The sequence below is a fragment of the Salvelinus namaycush genome, chromosome 35 (assembly GCF_016432855.1).
Source record: "Salvelinus namaycush isolate Seneca chromosome 35, SaNama_1.0, whole genome shotgun sequence".
Classification (NCBI taxonomy): domain Eukaryota; kingdom Metazoa; phylum Chordata; class Actinopteri; order Salmoniformes; family Salmonidae; genus Salvelinus; species Salvelinus namaycush.
This window is the reverse complement of record NC_052341.1, coordinates 18,615,737-18,631,369: the sequence shown is the minus strand read 5'-3', so window position 1 is coordinate 18,631,369 and position 15,633 is coordinate 18,615,737. Positions and strand designations below refer to the sequence as shown.

At 43.1% G+C, this 15,633-nt stretch overlaps 1 protein-coding gene across 2 annotated transcripts; it reads left to right on the top strand.

The window, feature by feature from the left end:
• Nucleotides 1-10,399: 10,399 nt before the first annotated feature.
• Nucleotides 10,400-15,356, top strand: rac3b (Rac family small GTPase 3b). Of its 2 annotated transcripts, none has more exons than XM_038975436.1 (6): nucleotides 10,400-10,543; nucleotides 11,773-11,844; nucleotides 12,030-12,147; nucleotides 12,371-12,433; nucleotides 12,906-13,065; nucleotides 13,602-15,356. In XM_038975436.1, exons 1-6 carry the CDS (start codon nucleotides 10,509-10,511, stop codon nucleotides 13,730-13,732), a joined length of 579 nt encoding a protein of 192 aa, XP_038831364.1. In that variant the 5' UTR covers nucleotides 10,400-10,508; the 3' UTR covers nucleotides 13,733-15,356. The 2 variants fall into 2 exon arrangements, with proteins under 2 accessions (XP_038831364.1, XP_038831365.1); XM_038975437.1 differs by having other exon boundaries at nucleotides 12,906-13,069.
• Nucleotides 15,357-15,633: the final 277 nt, after the last annotated feature.

Sequence of the window (15,633 nt, the reverse complement as noted above, 5' to 3'; positions counted from 1 at the left end):
TGGGGAGCGTCGCTGCACAGCTATTTTCAGGTCTCTCCAGAGATGTTCAATTGAGTTCAAGACCAGGCTCTGGCTGGGCCACTCAAGGACATTGAGAGTCTTGTCCCGAAGCCACTCTTGGGTGTATGTTTAGGGTCGTTGTCCTGTTGAAAGGTGAACCTTCGCCCTAGTCTGAGGTCTCTGTACTTTGCTTCGTTCATCTTTCCCTCGATCCTGACTAGTCTCCCAGTCCCTGCAGCTGAAAACATCCCCACAGCATGATGCTGCCACCACCATGCTTCACTGTAGGGATGGTGCCAGGTTTCCTCCAGACGTGACGATTGGCATTCAGGCCAAAGAGTTGATCTTGGTTTCATCAGACCAGAGAATCTTATTTCTCATGGTCTGTGTGTCCTTTAGGTGACTTTTGGAAAACTCCAAGCGGGCTGTCGTGTCTTTTTACTGAGTGGCGGCTTCCGTCTGGCCACTCTACCATAAAGGCCTGATTGGTGGAGTGCTGCAGAGATCGTTGTCCTTCTGGAAGGTTCTCCCATCTCCACAGAGGAACTCTAGAGCTCTGTCAGATTGACCATCGGGTTCTTGGTCACCTCCCTGACCAAGGCCTTTCTTCCCCGATTGCTCAGTTTGGCCGGGCGACCAGTTCTAGGAAGAGTCTTGGTGCTTCCAAACTTCTTCCATTTAAGAATGATGGAGGCCACTGTGTTCTTGGGGACCTTCAGTGCTGCAGAAATGTGTTGGTACCCTTCCCCAGATCTGTGCCTCGACACAATCCTGTACAGACAATCCTGTACACAATCCTCTACAGACAATTCCTTTGACATCATGGCTTGGTTTTTGCTATGACATGCACTGTCAACTGTGGGACCTTATATAGACAGGTGTTTGCCTTTCCAAATCAAGTCCAATGAATTTAATTTACCACAGGTGGACTCCAATTAAGTTGTAGAAACATCAGAAGGATGATCAATGGAAACAGGATGCACCTGAGCTAAATTCCGAGTCACATAGCAAAGGGTCTGAATACTTATGTAAATATGGTACTTCTGTTTTTTATTCATAATACATTTGCAAAAATAATCAAAAATTAACCGTTTTTTCTTTGTCGTTATGGGGTGTTTTGTGTAGATTGATGAGGGGGGAAAACAATTTCATCCATTTTAGAATAAGGATGTGACCTAACAAAATGTTGAAAAAGTCAGGGTCTGAATACATTCTGAATGCACTGTAGTTTGTCTCAGACTCAGTCACAGTCAGGGATAGTAATAAACTGTTGTGTTCACAAGCTACTTACACCAGGTTTTAACATGTGCTCATCGATATCAATGACTGACAGTTATTACATATCACAATCCTTGAAGCTTTTATGGTTGTACAAATCAGCAAATCAAGTGAAATTGAATGGTGTGTGATTAGAGCTGTGGCAGTCATAACATTCTGTCAGATGGTTATTGTAATGCAAAAGACTGCCTGTCCCACTGGTAATTGATCATTAATTAACATAAACACTTTTAGCATCTCCAGGCGTGCCTTTGGAACATCAACATTTTAAAAAGTCTAAGTCAATTTACTCTACACCATCAGAATAAATCCATTTATTTATTTTAGTCAGTTCAAAAGAAAATGTATTTTAGAAGAACAAAATATGAGTTGGCCTACTGTTGTTATATGTTATATTTTTCCCATTACAGAGCGACTGCGCATATGAAGTGACTATGTTGAGTGTGAAAGTGATCTTTTGAAGCAACAGGTCTTTACTATGTAAAATTACTTTTGAATTTAGAATGTCCCGTTATCAAATGAACAGAAAGAGGAGCAGGGAAAAATACATAATCTGTATGCACTGGAATAGCGAATGAAGGCCACGCGCTTTCTCGCCAGTCCGTTTGGTAATCTACTTGGGTTTTATAGCAGAGAATGTGCTTAATATTAGCAGCTGAGAAAAAAATATAAAAACATTTATTTCACTCCAGTATCAACCACTGTTTGAGGAGCATGCTCTCACTGCTCTGTTAGGTGATATTCCGCCCAAACGCTTTATGCCATTGGCTCTCCAACCTTGTTCCTGCAGCTACCCAGTGCTTAATTTGGGAAACCAAGTGAAATCTGTTCGGGAACATCGATAATAACATGTTTTCGCAACAAATCGTAATTTTATTTTTTGGGGGTTTGGGCTCATAAGCCTATGCAAATGCATAAGCTCTAAAATGTGTATGGGTGTATTAAATGAATCATCACCTTTGAAATCACTGTCCATTTCGTTGTTAGGCTTTGAAACAACATCCACAACAACCACTTATGTTCAACAGCAGGTTGAAACAGTCTTTCTTCAAATTGATCATCACAGTGAGGTGAGTTTTAAAGTGCTATAGGCCTGCTGTTTTGATGTGTTTGATGTGTTTTTCGATTGCGTTTGCGTTTGCATTGATGTCAGAGTGGTTAGATGAACAGTAGAGCCCTGAGTACCAGGCCATTAGTGACCTGATGGTAGTGTTATGTCCAGAGTACATGAAAGGAGATTACCATGACTCAACCTTCACATGGAATTTTACTGCTGTCTTGACTCATTAGTGCCACACCTGCAGTCATATGGTCACCACAACAGCCCTATGTGTGATGTACATTTTTCTATGTGTTTATATGGTTTTTGCACTGCAGTTTTGGGATTGGTACTGTGTTTTTTTCTCAATAAAAACTTGTTTTTTGTTAAGTTTAGGCTAAATTGTTTAGTCATAAATCAACAAGATTCCATATTTTTAATCAATGGTTGTCAAACATTGGAGAAAAGACAAACTCCTTAAAAGTACAGCTTTTGATATTGTCAGGAACAGTGGGGTTTGCCCGATAACACAAGCTGGCAATGTGTAAACACACAACAAAAGAGCATGTTTCAGATGCTTTTACTTCAGCTTTTAGTGCCTCTAGCATTCTAGTCTACAAGGGTTCAGGCAAGAGGGTGGTTAAAGACGGCGGCCACCTGTAGTCTCATGCAGCGGTGTGGCCTCACTGGCAGAGTTCGTAACTCTCCTGATGGAGCGAGAAACACAGTGTAAGTGGGCGAGTAGGCACTCTGTGTCTTCCAAACTGCTCCACTTGAGTGAGGTCCAGCCTGCAGGTAGTGCAGCCTTCCACATTGCTGCAGCCAGTGCCGCTGGCTATGGTGCCGAAGTGAGCGCACCTGTCTCCTGTGCTGATGTGGGTGGCTCTGTCCATGGTGCTGCACTAGGAATCCTTCAGCCACACCTATGCCCATGCCTCTCATGGTGCCACAGATATCGTTGATCGTAACTTATTTCTGAAACGTAGGTGTTATGGATTTACATCCTCTGCCTTATCATAGAGGAGAGTTACCTATCTAATAAAACACAGAGGGTTTTCTATAATGGAAGCCTCTAATGCAAATTCGGTTGAGTGTGGTGTACTGCAAGGCAGCCGGCTTAGACCATTATTGTTTTCTGTTTTTACTAATGACCTTCCAATGACCTTGAATAAAGCCTGTGTGTCTATGTACGCTGACGACTTAACTGTATACACGTCAGCTACGACAGTACAAAATATAACTGGCACCCTTAACATAGAGCTCCAGTCAGTTTAAGAGTAGTTAACTAGCAATAGGCTGCTACTAAATATCTCAAACTTAAAGCATTGTTTTTGGGACAAATCACTCAACCCTAGATAGCAAGTTATCATGGTCAAAATATACACAGTGTACAAAACATAAGGAACACCTTCCTAATATTGAATTGCACTTTTTGCCCTCAGAACACCCGCAATTCGTCAGGTCATGGACTGTACAAGGGGTTGAAAGCGACTCACAAGGATGCTGGCCCATGTTGACTCCAATGCTTACCACAATTGTGTCAAGTGGCTGGATATCCTTTGGGTGGTGGACCATTCTTGATACACACGGGAAACTTCTGAGCATGAAAAACATTACAGTTCTTGACATGCTCAAACCAATACGCGAGGCACCTACTAACATACCCCATTCAAAGGCACTTACATCTTTTGTCTTGCCCATTCACACCCTTTGAATGGCACACATACACAATCTATCTCTCAATTGTCTCAAGGCATGGAAATCTCCTCCACATCAGATCAAATGTTATTAGTCACATGTCAATGTGCGGGGGCACTGGTTAGTTGAAGTAATATGTACATGAAGGTAGAATTATTAAAGTGACTATGCATAGATGATAACAACAGAGAGTAGCAGCGGGGTAAAATATGGGGAGGGGTGGGGGGGCAATGTAAATAGTCTGGGTAGCCATTTGATTAGGTGTTCAGGAGTCTTATGGCTTGGAGGTAGTAGCTGTTTAGAAGCCTCTTGGACCTAGACTTGGCGCTCCGGTACCGCTTGCCGTGCGGTAGCAGAGAGAACAGTCTATGACTAGGGTGGCTGGAGTCTTTGACAGTTTTTAGGGCCTTCCTCTGACACCGCCTGGTACAGAGGTCCTGGATGGCAGGAAGCTTTGCCGCAGTGATGTACTGGGCCGTTCGCACTACCCTATGTAGTGCCTTGCGGTCGGAGGCCGAGCAGTTTCCATACCAGGCAGTGATGCAACCAGTCAGGATGCTCTCGATGGTGCAGCTGTAGAACCTTTTGAGGATCTGAGGACCTATGCCAAATCTTTTCAGTCTCCTGAGGGGGAATAGGTTTTGTCGTGCCCTCTTCACGACTGTCTTGGTGTGCTTAGACCATGTTACTTTGTTGGTGATGTGGACGCCAAGGAACTTGAAGCTCTCAACCTGCTCCACTGCGACCCCGTCGATGAGAATAGGGGCATGCTCAGTCCTCTTTTTCCTTTTCCTTTTTAATGTAGTCCACAATCATCTACACTGATTAAAGTGGATGTAACAAGTGACATCAATAAGGGATATACAGTTGAAGTCGTAAGTTTACATACACTTAGGTTGGAGTCATTAAAACTATTTTTTCAACCACTCCACAAATTTCTTGTTAACAAACTAACAAACCTAGTTTTGTCGGTTAGGACATCTACTTTGTGCATGACACAAGTTGTTTTTCCAACAATTGTTTACAGACAGATTATTTCACTTATAATTCACTGTATCACAACTCCAGTGGGTCAAAAGTTTACATACACTAAGTTGACTGTGCCTTTAAATAGCTTGGAAAAATCCAGAAAATTATGTCATGGCTTTAGAAGCTTCTGATAGGCTAATTGACATAATTTGAGTCAATTGGAGGTGTACCTGTGGATGTATTTCTAGGCCTACCTTCAAACTCAGTGCCTCTTTGCTTGACATCATAGGAAAATCGAAAGAAATCAGCCAAGACCTCAGATTTTTTTTTTTAGACCTGGTTCATCCTTGGGAGCAATTTCCAAACGCCTGAAGGTGCCACGATCATCTGTACAAACAATAGTACGCAAGTATAAACACCATGGGACCACGCAGCCGTCATACAGCTCAGGAAGGAGATGCGTTCTGTCTCCTAGAGATGAATGTACTTTGGTGCGACAAGTGCAAATCAATCCCAGAACAACAGCAAAGGACCTTGTGAAGATGCTGGAGGAAACAGGTACAAAGGTATCTATATCCACAGTAAAACAAGTCCTATATTGACATAACCTGAATGGCCGCTCAGCAAGGAAGAAGCCACTGCTCTAAAACCTCCATAAAAAAAGCCAGACTACGGTTTGCAACTGCACATGGGGACAAAGATTGTACTTCTTGGAGAAATGTCCTCTGGTCTGATGAAACAAAAATAGAACTGTTTGCCATAATGAACATCATTATGTTTGGAGGAAAAAGGGGGAGGCTTGCAAGCCGAAGAACACCATCCCAACCGTGAAGCACGGGGCTGGCAGCATCATCTTGTGGGGGTGCTTTGCTGCAGGAGGGACTGGTGCGCTTTACAAAATAGATGGCATCATAAGGGAGGAAAATTATGTGGATGTATTGAAGCAGCATCTCAAGACATCAGTCAGGAAGTTAAAGCTTGGTCGCAAATTGGTCTTCCAAATGGACAAATGTATGCTTGACATCGCATTGGCGATGTCAAGCATACTTCCAAAGTTGTGGCAAAATGGCTTAAGGACAACAAAGTCAAGGTATTGGAGTGGCCATCACAAAGCCCTGACCTCAATCCCATAGAAAATGTGTGGGCAGAACTGAAAAAGCGTGTGCGAGCAAGGAGGCGTACTTACCTGACTCAGTTACACCAGCTCTGTCAGGAGGAATGGGCCAAAATTCACCCAACTTATTGTGGGAAGCTTGTGGAAGGCTACCCAAAACGTTTGACCCAAGTTAATCAATTTAAAGGCAATGCTACCAAATTCTAATTGAGTGTATGTAAACTTCTGACCCACTGGGAATGTGATGAAAGAAATAAAAGCTGAAATAAATCATTCTCTCAACTATTATTCTGACATTTCACATTGTTAAAATAAAGTGGTGATCCTAACTGACCTAAGACAGGGAATTTTTACTAGGATTAAATGTCAGGAATTGTGAAAAACTGAGTTTAAATGTATTTGGCTAAGGTGTATGTAAACCTCCGACTTCAACTGTAGCTTTCACCTGATCAGTCTATGTCATGGAAAGAGCAGGTGTTCCTAATGTTTTGTACACTCAGTGTCACTTATGTGTATGAAAGTAGTAAAAAGTTCATGTGGATGCTTCCATGATTACGGATAATTCTGAATGAGTCGTGAATAATGATGAGTGAGAAAGTTAGACTCACAAATATCATACCCCCCCTCCCCCCAACATAAATGCTACCTCCCCTGTCATTGTAATGGTGAGAGGTTAACATGTCTTGAGGGTATGATATTTGTGCATCTGTAACTTTCTCACGCTGATTCGGTGAGCGAGTTCATTAGAAAGTGCATTGGCGATGTCGTACCCACAGCAACTATTAAAACATTCCCAAACCAGAAACCGTGGATTGATGGCAGCATTCGCGTGAAACTGAAAGCACGAACCACTGCTTTTAACCAGGGCAAGGTGACTGGAAACATGACCGAATACAAACAGTGTAGCTATTCCCTCCACAAGGCAATCAAACAAGCTAAGTGTCAGTATAGAGACAAAGTAGAGTTGCAATTCAACGGTTCAGACACAAGAGGTATGTGGCAGGGTCTACAGTCAATCACGGATTACAAAAAGAAAACCAGCCCCGTCGCGGACCAGGATGTCTTGCTCCCAGACAGACTAAATAACTTCTTTGCTCGCTTTGAGGACAATACAGTGCCACTGACACGGCCCGCTACCAAAACCTGCGGACTCTCCTTCACTGCAGCCGACGTGAGTAAAACATTTAAACGTGTTAACCCTCGCAGGGCTGCAGGCCCAGACGGCATCCCCAGCCGCGTCCTCAGAGCATGCGCAGACCAGCTGGCTGGTGTGTTTACGGACATCAATCAATCAATCCTTATCCCAGTCTGCTGTCCCCACATGCTTCAAGAGGGCCACCATTGTTCCTGTTCCCAAGAAAGCTAAGGTAACTGAGTTAAACGACTACCGCCCCGTAGCACTCACTTCCGTCATCATGAAGTGCTTTGAGAGACTAGTCAAGGACCATATCACCTCCACCCTACCTGACACCCTAGACCCACTCCAATTTGCTTACCGCCCCAATAGATCCACAGACGACGCAATCGCAACCACACTGCACACTGCCCTAACCCATCTGGACAACAGGAATACCTACGTGAGAATGCTGTTCATCGATACAGCTCAGCATTTAACACCATAGTACCCTCCAAACTCGTCATCAAGCTCGAGACCCTGGGTCTCGACCCCGCCCTGTGCAACTGGGTACTGGACTTCCTGACGGGCCGCCCCCAGGTGGTGAGAGTAGGTAACAACATCTCCACCCCGCTGATCCTCAACACTGGGGCACCACAAGGGTGCGTTCTGAGCCCTCTCCAGGACTCCCTGTTCACCCACGACTGCGTGGCCATGCACGCCTCCAACTCAATCATCAAGTTTGCGGACGACACTACAGTGGTAGGCTTGATTACCAACAACGACGAGACGGCCTACAGGGAGGAGGTGAGGGCCCTCGGAGTGTGTTGTCAGGAAAATAACCTCACACTCAACGTCACCAAAACAAAGGAGATGATATTGGACTTCAGGAAACAGGAGAGGGAGCACCCCCCCCTATCCACATCGACAGGACAGTAGTGGAGAGGGTAGTAAGTTTTAAGTTCCTCGGCGTACACATCACGGAAAAACTGAATTGGTCCACCCACACAGACAGCGTTGTGAAGAAGGTGCAGCAGCGCCTCTTCAACCTCAGGAGGCTGAAGAAATTCGGCTTGTCACCAAAAGCACTCACAAACTTTTACAGATGCACAATCAAGAGCATCCTGTCGGGCTGTATCACCGCCTGGTACGGCAACTGCTCCGCTCACAACCGTAAGGCTCTCCAGAGGGTAGTGAGGTCTGCACAACGCATCACCGGGGGCAAACTACCTGCCCTCCAGGACACCTACACCACCTGATGTCACAGGAAGGCCATAAAGAGCATCAAGGACAACAACCACCCGAGCCACTGCCTGTTCACCCCGCTATCATCCAGAAGGCGAGGTCAGTACAGGTGCATCAAAGCAGGGACCGAGAAGCTGTTTTTCAGTCTCTATCTCAAGGCCATCAGACTGTTAAACAGCCACCACTAACATTGAGTGGCTGCTGCCAACATACTGACTCAACTCCAGCCACTTTAATAATGGGAATTGATGTAAAAAATGTATCACTAGCCACTTTAAACAATGCCACTTAATATAATGTTTACATACCCTACATTACTCATCTCATATGTATATACTGTACTCTATACCATCTACTGCATCTTGCCATCTTTATGTAATACATGTATCACTAGCCACTTTAAACTATGCCACTTTTATGTTTACATACCCTACATTACTCATCTCATATGTATATACTGTACTCGATACCATCTACTGCATCTTGCTTATGCCGTTCTGTACCATCACTCATTCATATATCTTTATGTACATATTCTTTATCCCTTTACACTTGTGTGTATAAGGTAGTAGTTGTGGAATTGTTAGGTTAGATTACTCGTTGGTTACTACTGCATTGTCGGAACTAGAAGCACAAGCATTTCACTACACTCGCATTAACATCTGCTAACCATGTGTATGTGACAAATAAGATTTGATTTGATTATTCACGATTCATTCAGGATTATCTGTAATCATGGTAGCATCCACATTAATGTAGAAGTGTTTAGAAACATGTTCTATTCTTGTTTACAATAAAAGTGACTCAAATGGCACAATACGTTATTTACCATTAATTTCTATTGGGCACAAAATAATGTGAAACACAACCAAAACAAACAGCAAATGCATACAACAAATGTGTAGAGTCACATGGTTGATGTAGTCATTGTGTGCTATGAATATGGGACCAAAGGTAATGTGTCACAATATTTTTGGTCCCCTAAAATGGGGGGACTATGTACAAAAGGTGCTGTAATTTGTAAACGGTTCACCCAATATGGATGTAAATACCCTCAAATTAAATCTGACAGTCTACACTTTAACCGCATAGTCATTGTATGATTTATATCCCAATACTTTTGGAGCTCAATGTAGACTCAATGTTTTCTCAAATGGGACGAGGTCTGTCCATGATAAGGTGTTGCTCTGCTTTCTTGTCATCTAAATCAAACAGGCAGGTCCTACAGAACCTAGTTTTGTCCATTGGGACTACTTCCCAGCTGTGTGGTCCTATGCGACAAAGAAGGACATTCCAGTTGGTCCAGAACAGAGCAGCACGAATTGTACTTAGATGTACACAGAAGGTGAATTTCAGTGGTATGCATGTATATCTTCCCTTGCTCAAAGTTGAGAAGAGATTGACTGCATCACTACTGGTCTTTGTGCTAGGTGTTGTGTGGTTAAAAGTTCCGAACTGTCTTTTCAAGCAGTCGGCACACAGTTCGGACACTCATTGGTACTACACAAGACATGCAGAGGTCTCTTCACATTCCCCAGGTCCAGAACAGAGGCTGGGAAACGCACAGTATTAAATAGAGCCATGACTACAATGAACTCTCTACCACCCCAGGTAACTCAAGCTAGCAATAATAACAGATTCAAAAACCAGATAAAAAACACATTATGGGACCAGGGGACTGTAAAGAGACACAGACATGTTTATATATTTTGTACTGCATTTTGCTTTGTATTATGTAGTGTTATGTATATTATGTATTTTATTTGTTGTGTTTTGTTTCCTGTTTGGACCCCAGGAAGGCAGCGGCTAATTGGGGATACAAAGAAATACTAAGAGAAAGCGGTAAATACAGTTCGGATGGTCACTGGCCCTTTAAATACGCTCGGTCTTTTCCGTTGTTTTCTGGCGCCACTCTTCATCGACCCCTTTCACTGCGGCTCAAAAGCTGAGCGGACTGGCCCGCTTCTCATACAAATCACAGCTAGCTTTCATTGTGAAATATTTTGAAAAACACTTCTGTCGGCTTTGTGACACCGCCTGCAACTTCGCAAATGCAAGCAATTAAATGCGTGGTGGTCGGCGACGGGTAAGAATCTTAATCTCAATGTAGAGATATTTTTCTCATCCTTTCTGTGTGTGTGATCATTGATGCGGTCATGGATGGGAGATGCAGTGTGTAGGAAAAGGGGCTGGGGCTCTCTGTTATATGGGAAGTCTTCTTTCTAAGCATTCACTTGGAAATGCACAGCTAGGTTATAAAAAAACGAATTAAATTCCGTTCATTTGTGGAATGTTTGTAATATCATGCGGGATGTGGGATGTGTAAAATGTACAGTTTTGTATTTTTACGCTGAGAAAACGCCCAGGCTGTAGCGATGCTATGGGAAACACCTACTCGCGTCGTAGGCCGTCGGAATTAGGCTTCATCAGTGACGATGCGGGCTAAGGAATCTCTAGGCGTTGTTTTATAAGAATCTTAATTTACAACCGTTTTTTTTACCATGTGTGATAATATAAATAATATTATATTCTATACAGTTATAGTTTTGACTGCCTTCATGCACGATCCATAATTAACTACCACGCATAATAAATGCATTTACAGTATTTGGGGGTTTGGTATGAAAAACAGCTAATTGTATAGTAGGCCTATGTAGTTATTTTACTATAGAACGAATTGATCCTATATCTGAGTGTGTCTGTACTAGGCTAAATGTTGATATCTACAGTGCCCTACTAATGCCAAATCCCTTTTGGAGGATTTCTGATGACTAGGGGTCATTAATCAATTAATGACATCAGTTATTAGCATAATGTGTTAAAATTGCATCTGCTAATCAGTCATTCCCAGAGCAACCAATAGACTTTTAGTGGCCTGCGCTCACAAAAAAAACTATTTTTCATTACCCCTCCCTCTTCCCCTCTCTTCCTATTCTCACACACACACATTCTGACGCACACCATTCATCCCCTACCCTGCCATGCCACCATCAATCTGTTCATATAATTTTGACATACAGGATACACATAATCATAGACACACACACACACACACCACTGTCACCAACCCTTCCTGTATTGTGTGTTTGTCGATAACAGGGATGGGGGCAGTAGGGCGTGAGGGTGGTAGTATGTCCCCCAGGCAAAGTGAATGTAGGCCAGTGTCTGTGTGATACTTAAACTGAAAGAGAGAGAAGGGCAGAACCACACACACACGCTGAGTATCAGCCTACCTACCTCAGCAGCATTTTTTTGTCTTGTTATTAGACTTGTGTTTTTCTATAGCAGTGAGTAAGAACCGAATCTCTCTCTCAGGGCCGTGGGTAAGACCTGTCTGCTGATCAGCTACACCACCAATGCCTTCCCCGGAGAGTACATACCCACTGTGTGAGTACACACGCACACACACACACACACACACACACACACACACACACGAGTGAGTGAGTGAATGAGTGAGAGTAAGTCTGCTTTCCTCTATGTAGTGTTTGTGTTTCTGACAAGTATACTTTACATAGAGCGTGCATTCAGAGATAAAGATATTTTCCCTATCTCCCTATCTGTCTCTCTAGCTTTGACAACTACTCTGCCAATGTGATGGTAGATGGGAAACCAGTGAATCTGGGTCTATGGGATACAGCAGGACAGGAAGACTACGACAGACTCCGACCACTGTCCTATCCACAGACGGTAACACACACACACACACACACACACACACACACACACACACACACACACACACACACACACACACGCAACCCATTACATTTCTGTGAAGGATTGATTTGCAATCTACTATTCCGCAGCAGAGCTTTTCTTCCAGTCTGTCCCATGTGGAGTCAGGTGATTCCGTGGTTGGTTGATCTCAGTGGTTTCATCCTAAGGTCTGTCTCTCTATGGTTCTCCCCAGGATGTGTTCTTGATATGCTTCTCCTTGGTCAGCCCGGCCTCCTTTGAGAACGTCCGAGCTAAGGTCAGTACTGAACCTTCCTGCTCACAGACACAGGAACAAGGGACCTGCCGAGCCTGACCTAAAGAAGCACATCTATAGCTCTCCCTGGTTCATGTTCTGTAGCTACAGTCCTGCATATAGATAGAGAGAGTTTGGCCATTGTGGTTTCAACCCAAAAGCATTACAATGCTCTTAGATGACATCACACACCTTTCTGTTTGTCAAACTCTCTCTCTCTATATGACTCTGGTTCAAAAGGAAGATTCACTAATTGGGATGTTGTGTTTTTAAAGAATGGGTGAGGTTATTTCAGCAGTGCCTAATTGTGTTCTATTTTATTATACTATTCTCCTCTACTCTAGCCATAATAGTCCTATAATCCATCTATGGCCCTACAGACTAGATTAGAGGTTTTATTTCAATAGCTCTGTTCCACCCAGCCTTGCTCTCCATCTTTGACTTTTGATCTAATGACCTTTACCCTCTGTCTCAGTGGTACCCTGAAGTGAGACACCACTGCCCCAACACCCCCATTATCCTGGTGGGCACCAAGCTGGATCTGAGAGATGACAAGGACACCATCGAAAGGCTGAGGGACAAGAAGCTGTCCCCCATCACCTACCCCCAGGGCCTGGCCATGGCACGGGAGATAGGTCAGTCTGTGTGGGTGTGGGTATCTGCCCATCTATGCCCACATTGGGAAGAGCCATTAGTGGTGGTCTTGGCAGATTTGGATTCTGTTGTTAATACGCTATGCAAGTGACGTGTGGTTTTCCAGGAAGTAGCCTTGTAGTTTAAATAAAACTTTTGTAGGCTTTTTGAATGGTCTTCAGGGCAAAAACTTAATAAAATAAATCTGGTAGAAGTAAATTCATCAACAAACACAAATATAATTTTATGTATATATCTTAAATGACTGTGTTTTCACGAATTTCATGATATAATCGTGAAGCCCATTCAAAAGATTAGGGGACATGATACGGAAGTAAAGCAGAAGGAGCGGTTACTTTCACAGGGTTTTGCTCTAAGCAGGAAGTGACCCGCTGTGTGAGATGATGTCATATTGCTGAGTCTGGGATAGTGCGAGATTGTCAATTAAGCCCTTTATCTACTTACCCAGTCAGATGTTTTTTTGTTCTATGTTTATAGATGTGAAATAAACGTGTTGTTGTTTGTGTGTGGTGGTCAGGTGCTGTGAAGTACCTGGAGTGCTCTGCCCTGACCCAGCGAGGGTTGAAGACTGTGTTTGACGAGGCCATCCGCGCCGTGCTCTGCCCCCCACCCGTCAAGAAGAGGGGCAAGAGGTGCACCGTGTTCTGAGGGCTCTCATTGGTCCAGGAGAAACAGCCAACATGGCGGCCATTGTCATGATGATACGTCTGGTACTACTAAAACATCACCATAATGACCACTACTTCTCTTCGGGACGAATCTTGACTTGAGACACCACGTAACGGCAATTTAACTCATGTTTGTGTAAATAACACATTCATGTCAATGGAATATTTGATCTTAAGTTAGGATTTGGCCCTAAGAGAAAGAGAATTACTGGACTTTTTTTTTTACAGTGGGAAAACGATTTGATCTGGTGTAAAGATATGCGTCGTCAAGTTTCCATTTGTTTGTTTTCCACAGAGGAAAGCACTCCTCTGTGGACAGTTAGTCTACTCTCACTCATACAACCCTCCTCCCTCTCAGTCTTGTTTGCTTGAGTTGATACAGCACTCAAAACAGCCTGTACTGTGAATATGTGGCTCTGGGTTGAAGTTGCCCTTAGGTACAGATCTAGGATCAGCGTACCCACCTCAAATCCTAACCTTCACCATTACGGGGAGAAAAAACACAAAACTGACCTTAGATCAGTGTTTAGGGTCAATTTCACCCTACTCTGTGAAGTGAATAATGTGATAAACAGACAAGCATGCCAAAAGTGGGAGATGTACAACCTTGCTGCCTGAGTAATGCCTCTGATGGAGGTGCCTGCATGGGTCTAAACAATCTGTCTTCATTTTCCCAACGTCCTTTGTATATGTTCATTTGCGCGTGTGTGTGTGTGTGTGTGTGGGAGTGTGTGTGTGTTCGCATGTCACTATGTGTGAGAGAGTAAAGTTTCAAGCAGTGTCAAGTTTTTGGTACTATTTCGTATTGTAGTGATACACAAGACTTTGCAACAAACTGTCGACTCAAAAAAAGAATAGAAAAGGGAAATGGACGATCACAACCGTGGTCTGTTTTATGTGTTAACCAAACTAAGTCTAGTAATGTTAAAAAAAATTAAAAAAAACTTTGGAGGAATTCATTATGGATATATCTATTTATTATGTACCTGAATATTTAACTCTTTAATTCCAGACAATTCAAAATAAAAGGATAATAGTAACTCACTTTGACTCTAGGAGGTATCATATTGCAAAAATATATAATTAATTAACCAGTGCATTTCTGTGGTTGTTGTAGACCTGCATGTCCCACTCTGGTGGTGAGATACAGAACTGCAGTCTTCTCTGTCATGACGTTTTTGGTTGGCATAGCAACTGTGTGGTTGAATAATGTGTCTCTGAGCCTGTCCAAGGTGTCAATACTGGCTTTGGGTAGAAGTTTTCCTCAGGCACAGATCTAGGATCAGCTTACCATTACTCAATCCTAACCTTAACCATTAGGAGGGATTTGCAAAACTGGTCTTAGATCAGTGTCTAGGGGTAACTTCATCCTATTCCTCAATACTGTAGATCAGAATTCTGAAAAGCTACTAAAACTACTACTGCATGGATATGAACTGGTGATTCGAGCCCATTGTTATTAAGAAGAAAGCTTTTTTTAATGCACTGGCAATGTACTGTAAGATTACTTGTATAATGGTTTAATTGTTTGTCCTTTTTTTTATGACTTCACATGTCAGTGTCGTGATATCTTTCAATTTTGTATAATAAATACAAATGTATATGTAACAGGTTTTTGTGTCAAATGTCCTGAAGTGTACTAGTGTCTAAATTATTTTATAATTCTTTGCAATGTGTGTGGGTTTTCATCTTCAGCAAGAAACCACATCTCCCTGCTCCCAGACCCAATGTGATTGCTTTCTGTCAAGATTAAGTTCAAGTCTGGTTCTTCTGCATTCTTAACATTTTCTGATTAATGGAGGCATGACTCCAGTCCAAATACTCCACTCTTCCCCTATCACATCCATCGGTTGTCCAATCACAGCCACTCTCCTCCTGGTC

Bases quoted from the DNA above. Each gene is read 5' to 3' on its own strand.
- rac3b (XM_038975436.1), top strand. From the start codon at position 10,509: ATGCAAGCAATTAAATGCGTGGTGGTCGGCGACGG. The intron at 10,544-11,772 runs GTAAGAATCTTA...TCTCTCTCTCAG, and splicing joins TGCGTGGTGGTCGGCGACGG to GGCCGTGGGTAAGACCTGTC. The intron at 11,845-12,029 runs GTGAGTACACAC...CTGTCTCTCTAG, and splicing joins GGAGAGTACATACCCACTGT to CTTTGACAACTACTCTGCCA.